Here is a 25708-nt window from a genome sequence, read left to right as displayed (position 1 = left end):
ATTCGGACCACAGCGAACGAGCCCATTCTATACAATTGTGCTTCCCAATTTGTCGCAACAATTTGAGACAGAATGATTCAGAATGAACATTTAGAGTATTAGCACTATTAGCATGCTACGCCTAATCACTAAAAACCCACTTAGAATTCCACTCCAGTATGAATGTGCCTGAAATGCTTTTTTTTTTTTTTATTTCTGCGACCTTCAGGTCAATGAGCATGGCCAATGTAATTATTTATTTATTTATTTGAATGAAATCTGGATATCAATAAGGTTAAGGGTGTAAGGGGATTTTTACTTGTCGTGTACATGTAGCGGGGGTCAGCCATTATACAGCGCCCCTAGAGCACGCAGGCTGAAGTTCCTTGCTTGATGGCCCAAGAGTGGCGGCTTGGCGATACCAGGGCTTGAACCTTCAAACTTCCCATTAAAACTCAAGGGCTTTAAGTACTTAAAAAAAATAAACAATTCCTGCTATCATTCGGACCGCATTCCCGTCAGGCAATCAAAGTCGATCGTGAAATTTCTCGTAATTCTCTCCATCTTAGCAAAGAAGAGTTGAGAAAAATTTTAATAGATCGTCAAAGAACTCAGGGGCAAATAAAAATTCATACAGGAAATGGTCTGGTGAAGGTTTTATTAAGAAAACAGGTGGACGAACGGACAAGCAAAGGTCAGGGAAGACTAAGGAGCGCATGGTTTTATAAAGAAGGTTGTGTCAAATAGCCTAGTTGTGAGATGTTAGCAAAAAAAAAAAAGAGAATGGAAAGTGCACAGATTCAAAGAACACAGATTCGAAAGCGTTTAATTCATGAGCGATCAAAAGAACGAGTCCTTTCAAAGTGTAACTGTGTGTGATGAAAAAACAGGTGTTCTAACTGTCGCTGTTCTTTTTAAGCAAAACGCAAAATATTCGCAGGAATAAATGCTTCCAATGCTATGCATCGCTTATTACTTTGAAATTAATAAACACGAATGAGGTGCTTGTGTTGGTGTGCAGCAACTGTGGCTGGAAAAAAATAATAAATCAGGAGAGAATTCTGACATTTTAAGCCCTTGCCACCCTTGAGAACAAGGTTTCTATGGCAACGTTCACCTGATACCTCCGGCAAGAATTTCAGGACTTAGTGCAAGTCTGTGTGTTTGTGTGTTTATGAATACACACATCCCCAACCTTTCCAAGTCCCTCTAGGATAGAGTAGGTCATGCCCGGCTCAGCAGTGGTCCTGAGTCAGCTGCAGCTGAGCATAGCAGAGCTTGGCCACGAGTTAGGAGGTTTAGGGGGTGGGGTTCAGTACGTGGCCGCAGATGTCGGTAAGGTATGACATGCTCTGAGGCGGTATGCCTCATCAAGCTCGACCCAAAGGGGCTGCTGAGACATGGAGACTGAGCCAGACTTTATCCATATCCATCAGATGGCGCCGTGGATTGGGTCTTGTTAGTGACAGGCGATGTAAGTGGAAGCGATTGCAGTGGTTTTAGCACGCCATTGAGGCTCACATGATATTAGCTCACGCCTCAAGAGCAATTAAAACAAGTCGGGCAGCATTAGAATGACAATAGATAGATGAGTTGAAAGAAATACTGTGCTTAAACCAGTGTAGCGGTTTCACTGTGGGTTTGGGGGAAATCTGGCAACCCAAAATGTATCTACAAACATTATATGGACGAGAGTATTTAAACACCTGATTTTTCCAGCCATATCTATATCTTTTACATAAATAAAGCTTCATTAAGATATGGTCTACATAAGTTGGAAGATCTTGATTGAGCTTCTATAGAGCTTGGACCTCAAACCTATTAGGATGAACTGGAATACTGGCTGCACTTCAGGTCACCTCACCTAAGCTACATCAGGACCTGACGTCTAGTAAAACATCTTCCCAGAAGAGTGGAGGTTATTTGGGCAGTAAATGTCGAATGGGATGTTTAGAAAGATTCACATGCCAATTATATGGTCAGGTGGCCAAATCTTTTGGTGCATATAAAGGTGCAGTTGTGGACTGTAACAACAATGAATACTTATAATCAAATACTAACTGTGTGTGTGTGTGTGTGTGTGTGTGTGTGTGTGTGTGTGTGTGTGTGTGTGTGTGTATGCTCAATTCTTTAGCAATATCCTTCAGTTTAACCATTTTAAAGACTCCTTCTGTCTAAAATCACAAATTTTGAAGTGTGTTTATATGTGTGTGTGTGTGTGTGTGTGTGTGTGTGAGTGCATGAGTGTGTACATGGTTCTTCAAGGTTGTGTGTGGCTTATTATGTCATTTAGGTCAGTAACTGGTGGATAATGGGCAGAGCTGGAGCTTGGACAGATTGGATCATTATGCCAGTCAATTCAATGATGAACCAGTGATGTGTGAGTCGCAGTGTAACGCATGGCTGAGCCCTGATTAGAGCGTCATACCGGCCTGGAACCGAACAAATCAACCTGGAGTCATGCAAATCAATTCATCATAAATAAGTTTCGCTAATGAATCGTCATAGTCTGGATGGCGATTGGGGGCAGAATGAGAAACCAAAAGAGTGGGGTTGGGAAGGTTAGAGGTCGAGAGGTAGATTTTAAGCACATGTATACGTTCATAATAAATAGGCTATAAAATCTATCAAATATACAGTATATGCATAAATATGTGTTTTTAAATATTCTCAACAAACTCTGGACATCAGTATTAGGACACCTTACCATATGATATAATAAAGAAATATATATAATCAAATATAATATACCATAATAAAATGTAACCCTATTTAAAACCTTGAACCTTGGGATGAATGTGAACGCTGGAGCATCACTGACCCCAAATTTTCACATGCACAAATATTCGCATATCTAGTGAAACATCTTTCCAGAAGAGTGGAGGTTGTTATGAGAATGAACAGATTGAAGAAAAAAATCAACTTCTTGTTTGCTGTTTTTTTTTGTGCCCAAAACCTACATTGCAACACTAACACTCTATCTTTCTCTTTGTCTTTTTTCTATAGGGCACATCACAGCCACAGTGTGTTGTCTGGGACCACACCAGCCTGTAAGTCTGCTCTTATACACCCCTACACACCAACACACACGCACACACATGCACACTATCCCTTTTGTATTCATATCTGTATTTATTCAGTCTTATTACCGTGCCTACGGGGCGTGTTTGCATTTCCACATTCATTCTGACTCTACAGCTACAGTAATGAAATCTTTGACACGCTATTAATTGAATTCTTGTGTGCGGATTGGCTTCCTCTTTTCCTGTCCCATCTCACAACCGGAGGGGAAAGAAAAAAAAATCTTTCGCTCGAGTCACTGAATGCGACTTCATCTATTAAGCATCAGTAATGCAGCATGCACTGTACTGTATACACTGCAGCGCTGCAGCATTTCTTTTACCTGACTGCTTCCTGATCCTACTGTGAATATGATGAAAAATACAGGTCTGACCTCTGCCCTGGCATGTTGAATATTATAATATACACTATGGGTACGGTGACACACACATATGCATGTTCGTTTTGTTTCTATGCCACAAAATAGGTCATGTAACGGTGTGAAAATGTCTTTATTTTCATTGAAAAATCCTCCTTTAACAGCTTTACACAGTTTCAGCACCTGGACAGTTCTCCAAACATTCAGCTGAAATACTTTGACATGCCTCTTATAAAACTTTACCAAAAGATTTTTTTTTCACGATGCAGTTTACCAGAGCAGTTCAAAAGGATTTAGGTGCGGTGATTGGGCAGGCCATTCCATGATAGATAACTCTAGATGGCTCTCTAAATAACGCTTACGAAGCTTGGACGTACTCTTTGGGTTATTGTGTGTTCCAGTGAGCCTCAGTCCAGACTGAATTACATGGTGTATGTTAAAGTAAGGATTGAGTGCCATGTGGGTTCCTTTCATTTTCTGGAATTCCCTTTCCTGATCTAAAACAACCCCAAACTCTTAAGCATCCATGGACAAATATGGATGATTTATGCAAATGTGTTTATTAGTAGTGAAACCAAACTCAACATAGAGCATGAAGATAAAATATTGTTAATGTTTTAAAGTAATTATGGTGTTTTAAATAAAAATAAATCATCAGAACACAAAACACACTTTTGCTATTTTTCTACACGGATGGTTTTAATTGCCAGATGTGTGGCAGATCATCTCATGGCAGATTTTGGTGATTGTTTTGAGACTTGGGGCATTAGTAAACAAATATTTATTGATTAAAAATTATTTTCTGGTGGAGGTTTTTTCCTTTATATTTGAGTAAAAAATGGACGTATATAAAATATACATACTGTATAGTGAATATCCAGATATAGATTATTGTTAGAGGAACTGCTATGATATGAACTTTGAAAAGTTTAAAATGTTTCATCCCTCAAAAATAGACAGCATCATTAAAAGAATTCGTCACACTGTAAAGTTACCATGCCGATTTGAGTCGTTGAGTCGTGTTGGCACACGCCTTTTACATCCAAACCAAATTTATTCCGGCCCCTCGGCGCAGCACCGGGCCGAACCTGGCTGCAGAGGAACGAGAACAGGCGGTAATTATGGCGAGAGAAAACCTTTTCCATCTGCAATGTTGCAAAGTCAATTAACACACAGCCCTCGTACATCTCCAGCCGAATGGAATTCTGGATCAGTCAGGAATGTGGTTCAGCCGCACTGTGATTAAGATTTGTACCCAGGGTTTCGTTTAAAACGCTGGGCCTTTCAGCAGCAGTACAGGGCCGTTCGGATCGTTTCTCTTTCTCCTATTGTTCTTCTTTCTTCTTTTCTGCCAACGTTTTAACATAATGAGGATCATCTCTCTTAGCCACCCTCTAACTTTCTATTTCTCTCTCTTTCTCTCTCTCTTCAAATATTTCTTTCTGTTTTTATATTTCTCTGTATGTCTGTGCCCCATCTATCAATCTATCTATCCATTTGTATTTTAATCAATCAATTATTTATTATTATTATTATTATTATTATTATTATTATTATTATTATTATTATTATTATTAATTATCTGTCTGTCTGTCTGTCTGTCTGTCTGTCTGTCTGTCTGTCTGTCTGTCTGTCTGTCTGTATGACTGTGTGTGTGTGTGTGTGTGTGTGTGTGTGTGTGTGTGTGTGTGTGTGTGTGTGCATGTGTGTGTGTGTGTGTGTGTGTGTGTGTGTGTGTGTGTGTGTGTGTGTGTGTGTGTGTGCAGTATTGTTCCCTTCACTTTTGTACCACACTCACAATAGTAAAGCCTCTCATATCTGCCTTGGCATAATCAGGCTGTAATTGTGATTTTTATTGGAATCAGATTGTTCACACTGTGAGATCTTTGCAAGCCTAAATCACACTATTCCCAATATCGCACCATCTGCTTCTGTGCTGGGTTCGAAAGAGGGCTGCGTATAACGCAATTTCCACGGTTCATGTTAAGTCATGCCGTATCATCTCGTATTTAATCTTATAATCCAGTACCTAATAGGTTTTAGAACAGAAAAACTCACAAGTTTAGCATGCAAATTATTGGCAATGATCATGAAAATTACTTGAATAAAAGTAAATGAGTGAAAGAGAGGGATCTCTCTTTAGTCTCTTTTGTGCCAGACAAGTTGTCCTGCATTGTACATTATATGGACAAAAGTATGTCCCTGAGAGATTATTTGTGGACATTTGTGCTCATTCCAGCCAAAAGTGTGTTAGTAAAGTCAGGTACTAATGTAGGTAAGGTAAGGAGGCCTTGGGTGCAGTCAGAGTTTACATTTATTCCAAAGGATAATATGGTTGAGGTCAGAGCTCTATAGCTGGAGATCTTTCACTCCAACCCATAAAAAGCATATTCAATTCATAGTATTAAGATTTTTGTAGCACTTTAAACAATAGACACTGTCTCAAAGCAGCTTTACAGAGATAAAGAGGTGATGAGGAAGAAATTTTGAGTTGAAAAGGTGCACAGTTCAGTGACAGGTGCTGAAATGTAGAACTGTTCATGTTAACTGTGGTGCTGAAACGCTGTAGTTGATATTAAATACAGCTGTAGCTGATATTAAATACAGTCCAAATCCATACTTCTTGGGTTGCTCAGTAACTTCAAGGATCTTTAGGCTATTGATTTTGGAACCATCCTTGCATGCACAGAATGGTCTCCTATTGAAGTCATGAAGTATAGAACCACTTGATTTATCCAGGTTGGAGTGGAAGTTCTTGAGATCTCAAAATCTTCTCAAGATTATATCTTCATGGAACTGTTTTTTTTTCCCCCCACAATGGAACACATTTTAATTTCCCAGTTCAAGAAAGGGAAAATGTCATGCTACTACATCCAAAAACATACTATACTCTACACCCGGGTGCCTCCAAGGTTACGGTACCAGTATGAGGTAGAACCACAATGACTAAAAGTGGAATAGGATGTATAAAAAACACTTCGGAATATTGTGGCCAGCTTTTCTCCATGTGGTGCAGTGATGATGGGAAGTGTCAGGAATTGACAGATTTGACATTTCTATATATAGACAGGAACTATACATAAAAAATGTGTCATATGAACTATAGTAATACATGGTACTTGTGTTTGTGTGTGTGTGTGTGTGTGTGTGTGTGTGTGTGTGTGTGTGTGTGTGTGTGTGTGTGTGTGTGTGTAAGAGAGAGAGTTCAGTACAGGTTACAAATGTTGGGTATAATAAATAGTAATTAATTATGTGATAAACTGCACAGCTGTAGATAGTATGAACACAGGGCGATGATGAGCTCTCATGGTTTAGAAGCACCTGCCTGATTGTAGCTTCCAACGAGGCTTGCCCAGATAGTGGTCATTAGCAAATTTCTGGCCCCTATGTCCTTGATCTGCTGGTATACAGAGCATTAATAAGAGATCTGATGATCTGGAGGAATTGGATTTAGGGAAGCACTTGCTGTAAAAAAGGAGGAAATGCAGATTAACTGGTTGGAGAAACGTTTCAAGAACATACTATTGTGTTTAAATTTTCTGGACCTGGATCTAGAACTTAGTAATGAATTAGAACCTAGAAAAAGGTTTCTTGCCCTGACAATTGACCAGATGGTCCAAGATGGAACGGAGAACCATGTGTATTAATCTTTTACTGACTGGTTGGTCCAATAAGTAAATATATGAGGTTGTATTAAACAGTTTTAAGACTAATGGTGTAACTGATGCTATTCTGACCACGTGCATTACCACATCTGCGATTTCATCACGGACAGCAAGTTAGAACAAAGAGCAAGCTTGAAATTCTGCCCGAAACTGGTAAAATCTGCCCCGGAGATGTTTGACAGGACATACGTTTTACATACGTAAATGCTCCCCCGAGTCATTTGAGGTGTTTCGAGTGGCTTCAATGACCTCAACCCCCAAAAACTATTTTGATGGGACCTCATCCTAGAAGGTGTTTGGGACTGTGGACAAGTGGACCAACCATGACAATCTATGGTTATGTGTCTGTATATCAAATGAATGGCAAAGTATATAAGTATATATTGTGTATAAAATTATATATTTATAAGCAAGGTACAGAAATACAATATGGCATCTCGCATCATTTAAGTGGACGGAATTGAGACCTACCTTGATTGATCATTTTCTGAGCGGTTGGTCTTGTGAGTGCATCCAGATGTATGTTCTTCCACATAGTGCAGTTGGATAAAGTGCAGATATATGTGATTTAACTTTTTAAATGGAGATGTTGGATAAATGGTTAAGGCATTGGACTTTGGATTGGAAGTTCAAATCTCAGCACCACCAATGTGCCACTGCTGGGCCTCTAAGCTGTATCTATATCTTAAAGAATCTAATAATGAATTAATTCATAGTATGTATAATTTTTCTATCTCATTGTCAACAGCCTACATCAGCACACACTATACCCCAACTAAATTATTGCTAAATATGTGTCTACTCCGGATATCTATTCCAAACAATGTCTATATTAATGTTTGAGATAAACCCTGGTCCGGATTTTTCACCAGTGCCAAGTTGGAAAATCATTCCGAGATCGTTTTGAATGTATGAGGCGTCGCCCAAGTAAGCAGAAATAAGTCTTCGAGATGTGACTGGTTGTTGTAAATAGCTGGTGATTGAGCTTGGACTTTGCCAATTGAAACCCATAATGCCTGTTCGGCTGAATCATACTTCACAGGCAGTCAGGAGAAATTCTTTTTGGACTTTTTTAACAGCCTACGCTGCCAGTCTTATTGGTGGTCTGAGCAATGGATATGTGTAGCACTATTGATGGTCTAGTTTCATCCAAGATAAGCTTAACTTTAGCTTCAGGACTTTCTTGAGTTTGTCACAACCAGCTAAATGATGATGATAGTTGGTGATTAATAGCTACAGGCTAAAGTCATGTAGCCAGGGCGCTAATTGTATGTTTCAGGATATAACATTTAATTCTGAAACAAAATTCATAGAGCTTTAGATAAAGCATGAGATCAATTACATGAGAACCCTTCCTAAAATAAGCAATCTAAAGGAGACAAGCATGGAAGGATAAATTCGAGGTATAGGTTATTTGACATGGCTTATAAGGGTGCAGTGATTGATAAGAACCTGTGTCCAGGGCCATAGTCTTGAGCAGTGATGAGTGTTTAATGTGACTCAGAAGAACGAATCATCTCAAAAAAAATCTTTGTAGGTTATGTACAGAAAACAGAATGAGGTAGATTGTTTGTGTAGACGATTCATCATTTTGATTAACGGGATTCGAAGACCCATGTGAATACAGTTAACCCATCTTCCCATCACTTCTCTTGACATTAGGTCAAATTTGTGAACACTTGAGCAGAACATTCAAATATGCTTTTTGAACACCTCATTCTACATTCAGAGTCCATGTGCTGTTATAATAACAAATATTCTTCTGGGGGGATGTTCCACCAGAGCTGTAGAGATTTTTTTATTATTCAGCCACAAGACTGCTAGAAAACTCAGATACTGATGCAGGTGAGGAGGCATGGGGTTCAGCGTTCATGGTCATCCCAATCAATCTTCATTGCAGGCCATTCAATATCCAATCAATGTAAAGCAGATATTCATAGAGCTGGATTTGTGCACAGGGGCATTGCCATGCTGGAACAGGTTTGAGTCTCCTCGTCTCAAATTGCAGCAAATCCAGAGACTATACAATTGTGGCTCTGATAGTTTGAAGAAGAACCACACATGGCTGAAAAAGCGATAGGGTTTTCCCTAAGGTAACAACTATGTAAAAGTGCCACATCTTCTCAAACTGCTCAGATTTATCCTTCCGATGAGATCTAAATTTGTTCCAAAAGTAAATTCAATGTCAATTTTCCAACCCACACTATATTTATAGGATCCTCTTTATTTCAAAACAGGAGAAGAAACTTCTAATTTGCAGTGAATTTATATGCAAGCCACATGTTTTGTGATCTGAATAGTCTACACGGATGATGATCGCAGTAGCAAATAGAAAAAAAATCTGTCCATCCTCATATTTTTATCTCCCTGATTGGGCTCTGAGAGAAAAGTGCTCTGAGGAGATACGACCTGCACTGAGATCTGGAAAAAAAATGCAAACTGTATATGGACAATTTTACATAATCTTTATGCAGCACCCTGGTCTGAATGCAGATAAGTTTCCATACTCAATTATTGATGTCTTTTTAGAACTTGAGTTTCTGACTTGGTTGCCGACTTAGAATACGACCCTGTGTAAATATTTTTTTTTTTTTATGCACCAATGCTGAGCAGGCGATTTATAAATACAGAAATATGATTCATAAAAGTGTTTTATCTCTTTGAAAACATATTAAAGATCAACTAACCCAAACATTATACTATAAATAAATGTATATATATATATATATATATATATATATATATATATATATATATATATATATATATATATATATATATATATATATATATACACACACACACACACACTGAGAAAATTTTGTATTTAGACCATTTCACTTATAACCAATTTTTATTTTTTTTTATTCTATATATAACCACTTGATTTACCCTGGTTGTAGTGGAAGTTCTTGAAATCTTAAAATCTTCTCAAGATCTGCTATAGCTCTCTAAACCCAAGCACTGAACACTGCTTGATTGGTACCTCTTTCTCTCAGGATGAGAGGTAAGTATACTTCAAGACTTTTCTCTGTTCTGGCACTAAGGTGGAGGAATGAACTTTCCCTAGATGTCCAAACAGCTGAGGTACTGACTATCTTCAAGTGACAGGTGAAGATCTTCCTGGAACACTTAAACTAACACTTTCTTTCATTTAACACTTCCAAGTTTGCTTTGTTCAAAAAACAAAACAAAAACACTCAACAGAGTCATAGGTTGATTTATCCTAAGTATGTAATCTAGTGTACCAGTGTAGCTTCATTAATTGATACAGAATCGAAGCACCTTTGTACGTCTCTCTGGAGAGGGGGGTCTGCAAAATGCCGCGAATAGGAATGTAAACGTATTGATGACCTTGTAACCAAGAGCAAATCTATTTGCTAAACAAAGCAGCATTGATTGCTAGTCATTTTATGATCATTGATACCGATGTTTCTAAGGATATGCGTAATTAAACATGGCAATGATTTTAGCATAAAACACTTGGTTAGCTGATGATGCATGCATCCATGTTTTGAGGTTAAATATGTAGCTGATACTGAAACTGCAAAAAGCAAAAGGACATGATCACCATGTGTAATAAGATCTATATTCCTTAGTCTAGCTTTTATACAGTACATTAGTGACGGGTCGTTCATGAACGATTCATTCATTTGGAGTCTTTAATGTGACTCAGAGGAACGATTCGTCTCGAAGAGTGATTTGTTCATTTTCTACCGCATGAGCGAAGCATCGCGAAATCTCTGTAGTTTATGTTCAGGAAACAGAACTGAGTAGTTTATCTCTCGACTCTTTTAGTTTGATCAGTTTGTTTTTTTATCACGTGACTCCCATAGACGCTATGCAGTGCATTACACAGGAAACAGAATTGAGTCGTTAAACTAAATGACCCCCAAAAGAAGATTCGTTTATTTTGATGAACAATATTCAAAGTCACTAAAATGATCCGATCTTCTTATCCCACAAACCGGAGACTAATTTACAGGCAAACATAGAAATTCTGCATTTTTTCTTTTACTTCATGGAAGTGTAAAGTTTGTCCGAACTTAGTCGACTGTGTCATCTGAAATTCCTTTTTATTTGCAGCGATTGACCTCATCAAACAGGATAGAGTCTTAGCGCCAGAGCTCCGACTGCATTCTACCTCCAAGCTAATCATCAAAGCTCTCAGAGCGCACGGGGGTCTTTGTAATCAGAGCCGTAAACACAAAGCGTTGTGCAAAAAAAAAAAGAAAGGAAAAAAAAACACAGCGATCCCTCGACACGGCCATGATGAATTGCATTTGATTACAATGTCATAATGAATGCACTGTAAGGATTGTATTAGCACAGCGATCCGCTAATGCCTTTGCAGCCGCGCGGCCATCGCTAGGGCGAAGAGGAATGGGGGAGTGCTGCGTTTGTTATGAGCTAATTTGTTTCGAGTAAAGTTTTATGGATCTGCTCGGATGCAGAGCGGCCGTATTGAGAGCTGTTGTGAAACAATATTGCTTCTTTCTGAAAATGGAATTGGGCATCCGGCCAAACTTGTTGGTCCGCCACGGGTTGAGTTAGAACATCGTTTTATGCTTTTTTTTTTTCTCCCCACATTTTTTGCATTCGGATTAATAGCTTGCGCTGACAAATGAAATAAAATCCATTTCCAACTATTATTTTTGGGCCACGATTTCATTTCATGTTCAGGTTCTTTACCCAAACAGCTAGTAGTGTATGAGATATGGAAAAGACATGAAGTGGTTGCTCATTGGATTCAAGATGCCATTTCTGGGACCTCAATCACGGTCCTTCCAATACAGAAATCTGATATATGGCCATATATGAACATATTTGAAGTTCTATTGGTTGCATAAAACATTTATAATAACGGCTATTTTTATACTATATTGCAATATATGTGTATATGTGAAATCCAAACATATGTGCTTTACATACATTGCCATATATCAGATTTCTGTATGGGTTACATTTTAGCTGCTCAGTTTTATAAAAATGTGATCATTAAAAGTAAAGGGCTTCACTCTAAAGCTCAAGGTTTTATTTCATAGCTATCAATGAACAATGAGTTACAGCTAACAAGCTATAACTATATAAAAAAAACTTGATCTGGGGGGTGGGACGTACTGTAAATGTTCGATAGAATTGGAGGAGCCAAAGTTCGAGTTCAAATCCCAAGCAAAACCATGCTACAACTCCTGGGCCCCTCGTAAAGCCCATATAGCTTATACCTTATAGCATAGCATTTGTATGAATGAGATGAATGTAAGTCGTTTTGAATAAGGACAGCTACCAAAATTCATTTTAGCAATCAATCAATCTATCTGATTATTGGGATAATCCAGGAAAAACCTGAGGAACCCAAGATCATAAAGAACAGCAGCGAGTGGTTTTCCAATTGATTCCAACTCCATCCAGTGCACCAGGACGGCTAAGAAAAGTCCAGCTAGTCGGGGATGACAATCATCTCAGCAATGAAATGACTTTGGAATCTCTGAAACTCCGAAGCAACTGAATCCATTGAATCAAAAATGGTTGCACCGGGATTCCAAATCACAGAGATAAACGGAGATAATAATTTTGTAGCAATTTTGGACAGTAATCTCAGCCGAGACACACACTTCTGAAGTCTTTTCATCACTTGCGCTGTATAAGGCTTCACCACGCTTCCGGGACTCTCCTCGTCCTCGCTCTGCTAATGATCCCTGGCTCTCTGCTACGCTGAAAGACCTCGTCTCTACACAACATTCGCTTCTACTTCTTCTTTTTTTTTTTCCTCTTTCTTTTATACCTCTTCCAACCTTTGTTTGAAGTGAAATAGCACTCAGGGTGCCTCCTTTCATCTTAATGCCACTTCCTTTTCCAACTGTGCACCATGTTCGTCTTTCTCCTACTTTGTCTTCACCACTGCTGTCCAGAGCTCAGATCGGTTCACGTGGGTGGATCAGGTACATTAACGGCAAGGCAGGGAAACATAGCGTTGATGATGATTGTAATAATGTTATGAATAATACAATAATAATAATAATAATTTCATCTTCTCCCGCTTATCTGTAATTCGGGTCGCGGGGGCAGCAGTCTAACCAGATTCCCCAGACACTTCTCCGTGTCCAGGGATCGGGCTGTCAAGGCCTCCGCCTTCGACTGCTGCCCAATCCTCTCAGCACCGGTCCCTTACGGTCCCTCCTGCAGGTGATGAGCCCACGGGAAGGCGGCCCCACGTCGCGGTCCTTGATTTATTTTTCTCGTAAGGGTCCCCTGGAGCATAGAGGGTTAAGGGCCTTGCTCAAGGGCCCAAGAGTGGCAGCTTGGCGATACCGGGGCTTGAACCACCGACCTTCCGATCGGTAACCCAGCGCCTTAACCGTTGGAGCCACCACTTCCCCAAAATAATAATAATAATAATAATAATAATAATAATAATAATAATAATAATAATAATATAAATAATATAAATAATAATAATAATAATAATAATAATAATAATATAGTAATAATAATAAAATAATAATAATAATAATAATAACAATAATAATAATAAATAATAATAATTACTAGTAATAAGATTTATTTATTTATTTATTTATTTATTTATTTATTTATTTATTTATTTATTTTTAATTTTTTTTATGCAGCATATTCATCTTGTTCATCTTTTTCTCACATTTTTTTACTTTCCAATCACTTTGGCTAAAAGCACCTAAGATTGACATTTTTCTTTCCATTTTTTTGGGGGGATTCCTTTTTTTTTCTTATATGTTTTACATTTATTCATGACCATTTCTTCTGAGATTTTTCACCATGAAGCAGAATCTATATCTCTTTTCCCCAGCATCTCTCATTTCTCCTCCTGTGACCGTACACTCTTTCCTCCAGGTCATCCAGGTCTTTTTTTTTTTTTTTTTTTCTTTTTTTTTTGGTATATGTATATATATGTGTGTGTGTGTGTGTGTGTGTGTGTGTGTGTGTGTGTGTGTGTGTGTGTGTGTGTGTGTGTGTGTGTGTGTATGTAACATATACCTGTTCTGCTCCACTACCCACCGATTTTGACAGACCATCACTATTCCATTCTCTCACTCTACACTACATCTCTATTTCTCTCGTCTCTGTCTTTCTAGTTGAGCGGCTCGACGGCTTTACGCGCTCGGAAAAACGGATGTGACGAGCACCGAGATGAACCGTTATATGAACAGTACATTTTGTTTAGAGCGCACATTTGGGACTCCCTGTTTCCCAAGTTCAGAAATGGGAATTTGAACTTAATAGGAATGTAGTCCATTAGCATAGACCTCAAAATTTGGAGGATCTGGTGGAATTCTGTATAGAGGAATGATCTCCAAATTCCTTGCCATGTATCCTCCAACCTCACGAGCTATTATAAAAAAAAACATCCTCAAAAAGTGTTACCACAAAGTATTGATTGAACGTGTACCAAAAATTGTGCCACATATATTCAAGACAATTTTTCTATGCTTATATTTAGCAGGGGTTCTAATATTAATAATAATATCGAGTACATACGCATGTCCAGTTTTTCTCTCTCCCTCTATCTGTTATTCACTCCTTCCTGCCAGGGAAGTGTTTGTCAATTGCCAACAGGTCGTAGGCGGCCGTGGCCTTTTCACAGTGTTGGGGAGTCTTTGGCAGTTCGGTGTGAAAAGGACACTCCGTTTATTGTTTTAAATGAGCCGGTGAGTTTGGGTTCACGCAGACTGCTCGAGAGACGCCGGGAAAAAAAACAAAGCCCCGTCAGCTGTTTGCGTTTGCCTAAGTGCGCAATGAAGCCAGCGTGATCTTTTCTCTCTTTTTTTTTTTTTTTATTTGTAGGAGGCTCAGCTTTTATCAGCCAACGTCAGTGAGAGAAGTCAATCGACCTTGAAGTGCTTAGGATTAGAGAACGAGAAACATGTTTACTTCAGACTGTAGACGTCTTCCAGCGTCTCGCACTCGATTTAGAACCCAAACACACACGGAGCTTCCGCGTAAAACGAACGGAGCAGTGTTTTTAAACAAATAATCTTTTTTTCCAAAATAAAGTCAATAAAATTGATAAACATCCCATATTTAGTCTTCATTCACTCATAAGAACCTTCACTCTTCAGGGAAGATGTTCCACTAAAATGTTTGGAGTGCTCATTCACCAGTTAGTAAAGTCTACTGGTGCAGGTGAGGTTCAGGTGAGGAGTCCTGGTGTGCACGCAGCGTTCCAATTCATCCCGAAAATCTCCAATAGGTTTATAGAGCTTTATAGCAGGAGATCTTCCACTCCAACCCATCTAAAGCGTAAATCGTCATGTATCTGGTTTGGGTCTCTTAGATCAAGTGAAGGAAATATTTCAGAATATCACATCCAAAGACGTCCAATACAGTTGTGTCTCCAAATTTCTGAGAACATTTGGGGAAAGAATCACACATGGCTGGAATAATTCGGTGTACAAACACTTTTGTTCAGCGAATCAAGGTTCCTTACAACTTCAGACTAATGGCTAATTGGCTAATAATAAAAAAAACTTCATATGTCAGCTAAATATTTCATTAGGATTATTTTAGTGTGGTTTCTGTACACATGCGGTGTGTCATTATTTTTTACCTTAAAAAATAATGCATCACTGATTTAATTCAGAATTAACAGTAAGAAACTGAATGATCTTATTTATCATTTGAAAGAAGCAGTTTGTTTTTAATATATATATATTTATTTTATTTTTTATTTTTTTTTTATATTTATTAATTTTTTTGTTTGAGAGACAGACAGCTTAGTGTTGCACATTTCTACCATTTCACCCCTGCGCTCGATCGCTTCCAACAACTCTTCCCTGCAGGACAAAGTAGCGCCGGCTCTTATATAACGTCTCTCATTTTTGATCAGATAAAGAACCCATTGCTTTTTTTCCGGAGTGCGCCAAAGTCTTAGGTGCGGTTTGCATTGAAATCTATTCTACTTTGCAGCGAACTTTGCTAGCAAACAGGCTTTAGTCTGAAAACTAGCGGCGGCTCGGAGCGTCACGGTCGTACTTTTTAGGCAAAACAAAATTGTCGGGTTTTTTTTATTTATTAATGAGGTTTTATTATTATTAACATTTGGAGGGAGGGATAGAATGTAACACTACTAGAATAGTCCTAATTCCTTGTATGAGAAAGAAAGAAAGAAAGAAAGAAAGAAAGAAAGAAAGAAAGAAAGAAAGAAAGAAAGAAAGAAAGAAAGAAAGAAAGAAAGAAAGAAAGAAAGAAGGAGATATGCAGCATCATCTCAACCATTCCTAATGTTCCTTATTGTATCTCAAATGTGTTCCGTATACACACACACACACACACACACACACACACACACACACACACACACACACACACACACACCCCTCAATGAATGGAGGGAGGGAGGGAGAGAGAGACAAAGAGAGAGAGAGAGAGAGAGAGAGAGAGAGAGAGAGAGAGAGAGAGAGAGATCGATTGCATTACTATTATTATTAGGCTGAAGGCCGTGAGGTGACATGGCTGTAATGGAAGCCATGATTTTCCACGTTACACCACTCTGTACAGCGTTGTCAGTATTTGGCCCTCTGGACCCCAATACGTATGCGAGCGGGTTTTGAGTGATTTTTCCGGAGCCTTTTGAGGATTTTTAATTGAGTAGTGGTGTTGACCCATGTCACGGTCACTAAGATTCTTTATCAGACAAGAAGAGGCCCAGACGTCTCACTGTCCGGACACTTTCAGTCTTTGTGTTGTAATCAGTAAGCACACATCCTGCAGCGCAGTGATTCAGCGGGAGAATTTCTATTTCCGTTTGATGTTTCTTGAAAAGTTCGCTGCTGCTAATAATGTCATTATAATATCCATTATAATTATGATTAGCATTACGTAAGGGTGAGGTCTCAAGCTAGTTTTAGGGTAGGGTTAGGGTTCGGTTGTTGGGTTTTGTTAGGTTAAGGGTTTAGGTTTGGTTTAGGTTTAAGGTTAAGTTTCGGTTAGGGTTTTGTTAGGCTTTGGTTAGGTTTAGGGTTGGACATGGTTAGGGTTGTGTTAAGGACAGGTTTAAGGTTAGGGATAGGGTTTTGGAATGTGGATGTAGAGATTCTAGGGTTAGGGCTGGGTTGGGTTAGGGATGGAGTTAGGTTTAGGGTTAGGATTAGGATTGGGTTAGGGTCAGGGTTGGGTTAGGGATGGAGTTAGGTTTAGGGTTAGGATTAGTATTGGGTTAGTGATGGAGTTAGGGTTAGGGTTAGGATTAGGATTGGGTTAGGGTCAGGGTTGGGTTAGGGATGGAGTTAGGTTTAGGGTTAGGATTAGTATTGGGTTAGTGATGGAGTTAGGGTTAGGGTTAGGATTAGGATTGGGTTAGGGTCAGGGTTGGGTTAGGGATGGAGTTAGGTTTAGGGTTAGGATTAGTATTGGGTTAGTGATGAAGTTAGGTTTAGGGTTAGGATTAGGATTGGGTTAGGGATGGAGTTAGGGTTAGGGTTAGGATTAGTATTGGGTTAGTGATGAAGTTAGGTTTAGGGTTAGGATTAGGATTGGGTTAGGGATGGAGTTAGGGTTAGGATTAGGATTGGGTTAGGGTCAGGGTTGGGTTTGGGATGGAGTTAGTATTAGGATTGGGTTATGGATGAAGTTAGGTTTGGGATTGGGTTAGGGTAAGTCTTGGTTTAGGGATGGAATTAGGTTTAGGGTTAGGATTAGGATTGGGTTAGGGATAGGGTTAGGTTTAGGGTTAGGAGATTTGGGCTCAGTCAACCTTTGCAAAGTCCTGGAGTGCAGTCAGCATTCTAATTCATCCCATTAGGGTTGAGATCAGAGTTCTATAGCACAAGATCTTCCAACTCCAACTTTAAATGCTTAAATTCTCCTGGTTCAAGTGATAAGAAATCTCATGTTAGCACATCCAGAGCATCCTATACAACCGTGTGCTTCCGACTTTGCGGTTAGTTTGGAGAACCAAATATGGTTGGAAAATCAGACATCCTTTACATTACTTTACAAGTTTGAACCCCTTGACTCAACTGAAAGAAAAAAAAAGCTTCATATGTCAGCTGAATATTTCTGCATGTGGTTTCCGTATAAATGAGATATAATAATAGTGTAAGAGCATTAAATTAACGACTAGCGCTTTTCCCAAACCGTTCCCTATCGTCTACGTGATGTCTCGCTTCGTACAAAATCCGCCCTCGACCTTTAACATGACCATGTTTTATGTCTGAGATCTGAACGCTAGGAAAATATTTCATCCCAGAGTCATGACCTGCCTAATAAAAGATGTTAATTTCCATCGGACTGTCTGAAGTAAACAGAAAGGATGAACGCAATGGGGTTAAAACAAAATAAATAAATAAATAAATAAATAAATAAATAAATAAATAAATAAATAAATAAGTTATTGAAATGAGCAGAAGTCTATTGTGTAGATCGAGGCAGGGAAGGATGTTTACCTGTTGGTGTACAGGTGAATCTATAGGAGACTGAATCGATACGCATTGTTTCCCATCTTCTTTGAACTTTGAATGTATTAGGAGGCACATTTTGTAGCATCTGTTGTGGCTAAAATATGTCTGAAACTGCTTTAATACTGGGAAAAAAAACATCAGATAATGTTCAGATGGACACTTTGTACATCGTCATTGTCACTGATAATGTTCTCGGTTTGCTTTTGTCATACTTCATTACCTTCCATACTATTTGTACTTCCTGTTTTGCACATCGAAACACATTTGTTTCTATATAACTACCACTTTATTATGATCAAATATATTTTCTCGTTTTCTTTATTATTTCATATTAGTCTCTTTTATGTAATGCGCAATTTTCCGAGCAGCCAATCAGGTTTAGTTTTCATTGCAAATTGTATTCTCTATATAACAATTTTTTTGTGACAAATATTACAAAAAAAATTTAATCTTCAATCTGGCAACCAAGTATTTAAGTATCTAAACCTACAGGATTTGAAGTGAACTGTACAAGACGGAAAAGTTTTATACCAATGCATTTCTCGGACACGATTTAATACATTTCTACTCTTTTGTCAGTTTTCTTTAAGAAAAAATGACACAATTTGGACAATTCCTAGCCCAAAAAAAATTCTAGCTTCTTGCTTCAACCCGGAAATAAGAAACTCATATTTATAATAGTATTAGCTAATATTACTATTATCCTGTCTTCTAAATTTTAAGCAGTACTACAGCTATATTTTTCGAACCTCACGAGTACAAATGAGATGGGAAGGATAAAAAAAAAAAAAAAAAAAAGAATCAGATTCGTAATACTTTATTGATCTCATAGGGAAATTGTTTGGTTGCAGTTGCTCACCAAATCAGTAAAGATTAAATAAATAAAAAAATAATAATAATTATAAAAATTCTTGCACATGAAACTAATTATTATTTCACTGAGATTATTGCATATAATTGCCAAAAACATTACCAATATACTGTATGTGGGGGAATGAAAATATATAAATATATATATATTTCCAATATATATTTCACAAAAAAGTTTTATTTTATATATTAATTTTTATAATTGGTCGAGTTTTAGGGTTGGTATTAACGATTGTCCCGACTTATTCGTTGCGTTTATGTTCGATTATGAAGCTTTGTTTGCATCAAATTGAAGAAAATGGCTCTAGCGAACCGCGTGGGTTTAGGACGATTTTACACGCATCGCTAAAACATCCCATTAAACATTTAATACGAATTTGCTCTTATAATAAACTCTTATAATAAACTGCTGTATGTTGAGTTTTGTGAGATTTCATTCAGCCAGTTAGAAAATTGATGTAATGATGTAGGTGTGGAGGTGAGGAGGTGAGGAGGTCAGCGTGAAAAACGTGTTCCATAGGTTTAGAGCTCTATAGCAGGAGATCTTCCGTTCCAACTCATGGAGGTTTTGTCATGCTGGAGAAAGTTTGGGTCTTACAGGTTCATCCACAGACATAAGATGCAATACAACTGTGAATCTCCATATAACTGGAAAAATCAGGTGTCCGAAATACAAATCCGTAATTATTTTATTATCTCTTCATTAATTGGTGATATAAACAACACTTTCTCTACTGTAGCAACGCTGCACAGTGTCTTGTATTTTTTCTTAACACGCGTATGTGTGTGTGTGTGTGTGGTAAAAACAGCATGCACATGTGCACTCTCATTCAGGGATTATGTTATGCATTGGCAGACAAATCAGCTCCTACTCGTGTTTATTTAATAATAGCGTCGCTCGGCGAGGGCCAGTTCTACGTTGCTCACAGTTCAGTGTTTTAAACGCCCATATGTCTGCACCATCTGCCTGCAGAAATCCCGACTTTCCATGTACATCAGCGAAAAAATCCAGACTCGACAATCTGGCCACATACAAACACCCGGCCTCGAAATATCCTTCATTTTTACGATGAAGGAAAAACTAAACTAAATAAATAAAAAAAACTACACAAGCTGCTGTTATTATGGTTTTCTCCTTTTTTTTTTTTGCTTTTTGTAAAAAAAAATTTTAGATATTATTTTCCACTTATGGTACGCTTTTGGCTGCACCCTTTAGTCAAAAGTGAGTTTTGACAAATTTTCATGAGCCTCCATAAAAATCGCATAAATGAGGTCACGGGTGTTGTAGCGAGTTCGAGTCTGGAGTTTCTTCATCATTTATTCCTTTTTGAATGTTCTGCTTTCCTTTAAACTGACGCTGAACTGTATGTTGGTGATAAGTAGATTCACCAAGGGCCAATCAAACGAGTTCAAAACAGAGCACGCGCTCGACCCTGATTGGTGTTTAACTACGTGGTTGATGCCTAACCACGTGAATCTTTCAACAGGGTTCTTTTCTGCTCAATAGCTTGCCATTCTAGATCTGCCATTTTAACACCAAGCTACAAAGCATTTCTTCTTAGCGCATCGTCCACCATTAAGTGAAACAGGTTTCATGTTAGCGCATCTCAAGGATGTCCTATACAAAACTTTTGGGAAGAACCGTATATGGCTGGAAAAGTCAAAAGTAGAGGAAATTTCATACCATGGTGTGCCTCCAAGCGTGTTGTAGCACAACGGGGTAGAAACAACATACGGCTGAAATGTCTGGTGTCCTAAATGTCTGGTGTCCTTTGGTGAATTTGTTTACTGAGCATGGAAGATTCGTGACACTTCCTTTATCACTGAAGTACATTTACATTTGAGTGACTGAGCATTAGAGGCGACTCAGCAGTGGCAGCTTGATGATGGATTCTTCTGAGCAGAAGTCCAACATCTCCACTGAGCCACATTGCCCCCAAAAGACCTTAATGATTATTTCGTTCAGCTTGAAAATCCGAAAAGATTTCCAATTAGAAATTATTTCTAAATAAAGACCCCTAGTGGACGTTTTAAAAAATTTATTTTATATTCTCTTAGAAGTACACTATATTACCAAAAGTTTGTGGACACCTGTTGCTTTTTGAGGTTTGCATTCCACATTTAGTTCCAATTTGCTCTTTTAATTTCATCCACTTTTTTAGAAGGATGTTTCGCTAAATTTTTTTTGGAATGTGCTTGTGGACATTTGTGTTCATCAACCGCAAGGGTGTTGGGTACAGATGTAGGTGGGAAGATGAAGTGGCCTGGGGTGCAGTCAGCGTTCACATTTATTTTGTCAGGTATCTGCAAACCTTTGTCAATATAGTGTGTTTTGTTTTGTTTTGTTGAGACCGCATGCCGGCGTTCCGCATGGTGGTCAGTTGCACAACATTACGGCGACTGTGTTCCAGATGAAATGCTTTATAAATATCTGTATTGATTCAGCCCGCCCCAGTCCCCCCATGATCGATAGGTCATTAGGCATTAGCAGGTAAGAGCTCAGCCTTGGTTCTGTACCAATTTCTTAAATGACCTGGAATTTCAAGCTGCTTTGTGGGGTCAAATCTCAACTAAGAGTTTGCCAGGCATGAGCTGTGTGTGTGTGTGTGTGTGTGTGTGTGTGTGTGTGTGTGTGTGTGTGTGTGTGTGTGTGTGTGTGTGTGTGTGTGTGAGTGTGTCTGGAACGATGACACCCTTATCTGCCACCTAATCCTTGCAGATCAGCTACACATCCAAGCTACATAACCACACAGCTTGGTCTAGTATCATAAATTGTTTTCATTTGATAATTGATTCATTGATTCATTGATTCATCAATTCATTGATTCATCGATTCATTAATTCATCGATTTGTTGATTCATTCATCCATTCATTTATTATATATAAGGTCATTAATTGTGCAAATAAAACCTTAATAGTTAAGGAAGGTGATGAGTTCCAATCCCAGCTCCACCAAGCTGTGCCTGCTGGGGCCCTTGAGCAAGGCCCTCAACCTTTAGCTATATAAATGAGCTCATTGGATGTCGCTTTGTATTTGGAATCTACTGATTGCCATAAATGTAATGAAATACACTTGGAATAGGATGTCGGAGGATCTCAGGGATTCGTTAATAGGGTTGGACCAAAAAAATAATCAAATTTTCTCACTGGCCAATTTAATAGGAACACCTGGACACTTGGTCATTCACAAAGACATCGATTCGGCAGAACATCGGAATCATAGTACTCAAGTTTTTAAAGTACTATGATTTATTATGGCTATAACGTTCCTATTATCATTTTTGTCACAAGACTCTTCACTTAATCGACTCAGTTTATGTAAAAAGACTCGAATGTTACTCTCAACACACTGATCTATTCATAAAATGATATTAATGACTCAAAAATGAATTGATATCTATTACAATTTTCATGAGCCTCCATGAAAATCGCATAAATAAAGTCACGGGTGTTGTAGCGAGTTCGAGTCTGGAGTTTCTTCATTATTTATTCCTTTTTGAATGTTCTGCCTGCCTTTGAACTGACGCTGAACTGTATGTTGGTGATGAGGAGATTTACCAAGGGCCAATCAAACGAGTTCAAAACCCCCTGATTGGTGTCTTGCTACGTGATTGACATGTTTTATTCCAATCATAAAAAAAAAAAAAATTAAAGACAGTTTTCTCAAAAAGTAGTTGAGAATTTGACTTTAAAATGTATTAAAGTTAAAGTCAAAATCTCCCACAAATGGAAAAACTTTAGTAAAGTACAGATATGTGAAAAAGCTACTTAAGTACGGTAACAAATTATATTTGTTGGTGTCCACCACTGGGACTGGGCTATAGTAAGTAAAAACCATTAAACCATTTCAGATTGTAAAACCTGGCGAATCCTTGAGAACACATGAGCCACAAGACCACGTCGGCAAATCCGAGAAGAGGAAATAGAAAAAAAAAATAAGCACCGTCTACTCTTGTTTGAGGGATTAGCATTGTTCCGAAGGACAAGAGAGGGCAAAAATTTCCTTGTTGCACAGATACCAGGGCCGATTGCACTCTCATAGATGCATGCACTGTTTTGCGTTGCATGTTCGCGATTCAATGTCCAGGGATTGAACGGAATTATTTACGCTACCCGGATTATTTAGCGTCATCTTGGGGTATACACCCCCCCCCCCTTTTCTTTGGGGGGGGGGGGGGTATGCAGTAATGAAGACGGAATGCTGCACGTCCCTACAACCAAACGCTGCTAAATCCTGGAATTGATTTACTCCTATCAGTTCTTATTTTAGTCGCCGCGACAAACAAGAATAACTCCTGAACAGCATAATTGGAGAACAAGGGTCTCCTCAAGGTTACGTAACGACAGCATTGCGTTTTTTTTGTTCTCATTCCTCAAAGTGACACTAATCCCTGAACGTCTAATGCTTCAAACGAGCCCAATTGGTTCGACACAGAATCCATCCTGCTGTATGAACGCATGTCACTTTTACTTTGCGTCGGAGGACGTATTTATTCATCGTCTCCTTCTCCAGCTTTCTCTTTCTTTGCCTTTTTCTGACCTTTCGTTCGTCAGGGGTTGGTGCAGTCTATCAGGGTTGCCTTTGTGCGTTGAAGTTCACAGCTTTGTTAGACGTCGGAGCGTGGGATCCCCTACGCGGGTCTAAATATAGCATGAGATCCGAATCCCCTGATGTGGAAATAATGGGGTACCTCCTGTGTGCGGATGGGTGTGTGTTTGAGGGCAGGGTTTTTAAGATAAGGGACAGTGTGTGCGTGTGTGTGTCAGTATATAACCAATATAACACAGTAAGCACTCGCCTGCTCACGGAGCATCTCTACTTTTGGTGATTTGGTGAGTAGAAGTTTAGCTCATGTCTATTCTAAGATGATGATGGTGGTGAGGACGAGGAGGAAAAGATCTGCCTGTTTTATTTGGAGATGGAGGGAACACCTAGAATAGTCAGATTTTGTATTTTTTTTAGAATAGTTGTTTTTTTTTTAACTGAATGCGTGCCACATATGCTTCGAGTCCTCAGGATCCCGGCTGCTACTTCGTCCTACGTCTTTTCCTCCCTCCGTTTTTCTACATCAACCAACTTGCTAAAACCTTACGGAGGTACTGCACTTTTCAAAAAAGAAAAAAAAAAAGTTTTTAGCTTCTGTTTACGTCTTTTCTTCTTGATCCCCGCTAGCAAAGAAAGGTGTTAAATCCAGCCAAGGCGTTCGATTCCTGCTTGGGGTCAGCGTTAAAGCGAAAAAAGGAGGCTAATCTCTGTAAAGAAGCTTAGACTTAGTGTCAGGAACATAAAGGTGGCCATGTTTGTTTGTTTTTTTCACTATTCTAAAGGTTTAAGCTGTTTTGTCAGAACTTCCATTGCCGAAACGTTTTCCAAAGCTAGAAGCCCGTTAGCATGTAGCTGTTATGATGATGGATGGTCGATCGTGTGCGCTCAAGATCTGAGTGGGGTCACGATGCTATTACAGTTCGTGTACTCCAGGTTTTCCTTATATACGTGAGTTTGACACAGGGGTAAAGTTTTCGTTTTTTGGCTCCATGTTACCCCGAACCGTTTTTTTTTTGTCAAACTGAGATTTATTCTTCATGGCTAATGCTTCGTGCCTCAAGCAGCGTTTCCTAGCGTGACATCTGGCTTTATCGCCTTTGATCCGTGATCATATGTTCAATAGCTTGGATTATTATCACTAGACATAAATTATTTTATTTTTGTATATACAAAAATAAAATCTGATTTGGTTCTGAATTTGGGTTAATTTTTTTTTTTCCAGCATCTAAATGTGAAAACTGCATACATCTCTGTATTTAGCCTGGAAAAAAAAAAACATGATAGAAAATATGGACTGAAAAGGAAATTAAAAAAACAAAACAAGATGGCTGTTAGGAGTCGGCATTCCTGGGGCGTTCCTGAGGCGTCTGCGATTGTTAGAAACCGGTGCAAGCTCGTTTTGAACCGATTAGCATTAGTTAGCTTCTTATAAGAAACGTTGGTAGCGTAACTGCTGCGAATGCGAAGAGAATTTACCAGTTAGGACGTCATGATCGTGTCTATGTCTTCAGGCTTCAAAAAGAAGTTTTAAGGTTTTGTTTGAACGGCCCGTATGCCTGAGAATATCTGAGAAAACGGGACACGATAATGACACCTTTTTTTATAAAACAGCAAACGTTCGTTGCGCACCGCTGCACTACTCCTTCATAACGATATTTATTACCAATATTTTATTTATTTATAAAATGTAATATTTTTTTATATGTATTGGCAAGAAATGCTTTGGATTTTTATTTTTTTTTATCAATTTATCAATTTTTGTGAGGATCTAAG

At 38.6% G+C, this 25708-nt stretch overlaps 1 protein-coding gene across 26 annotated transcripts in view; it reads left to right on the top strand.

Moving 5' to 3' along the window:
* The window catches only part of adgrb2 (adhesion G protein-coupled receptor B2), a 345493-nt gene that overhangs the window by 218531 nt on the left and 101254 nt on the right, over window positions 1-25708 (top strand). For all 26 annotated transcript variants that reach the window (XM_083543184.1, XM_083543174.1, XM_083543172.1 and 23 more), the window contains one exon: window positions 2986-3029. In XM_083543184.1, coding sequence (XP_083399310.1) covers window positions 2986-3029 — 44 coding nt within the window. The remainder of the gene's footprint in view (window positions 1-2985; window positions 3030-25708) is intronic.

This window comes from Silurus aristotelis (genome assembly GCF_946808225.1).
Source record: "Silurus aristotelis genome assembly, chromosome: 6".
NCBI lineage: Eukaryota > Metazoa > Chordata > Actinopteri > Siluriformes > Siluridae > Silurus > Silurus aristotelis.
Note: the sequence above shows the minus strand (reverse complement) of the source record. Positions and strands in the feature narration are given on the sequence as shown.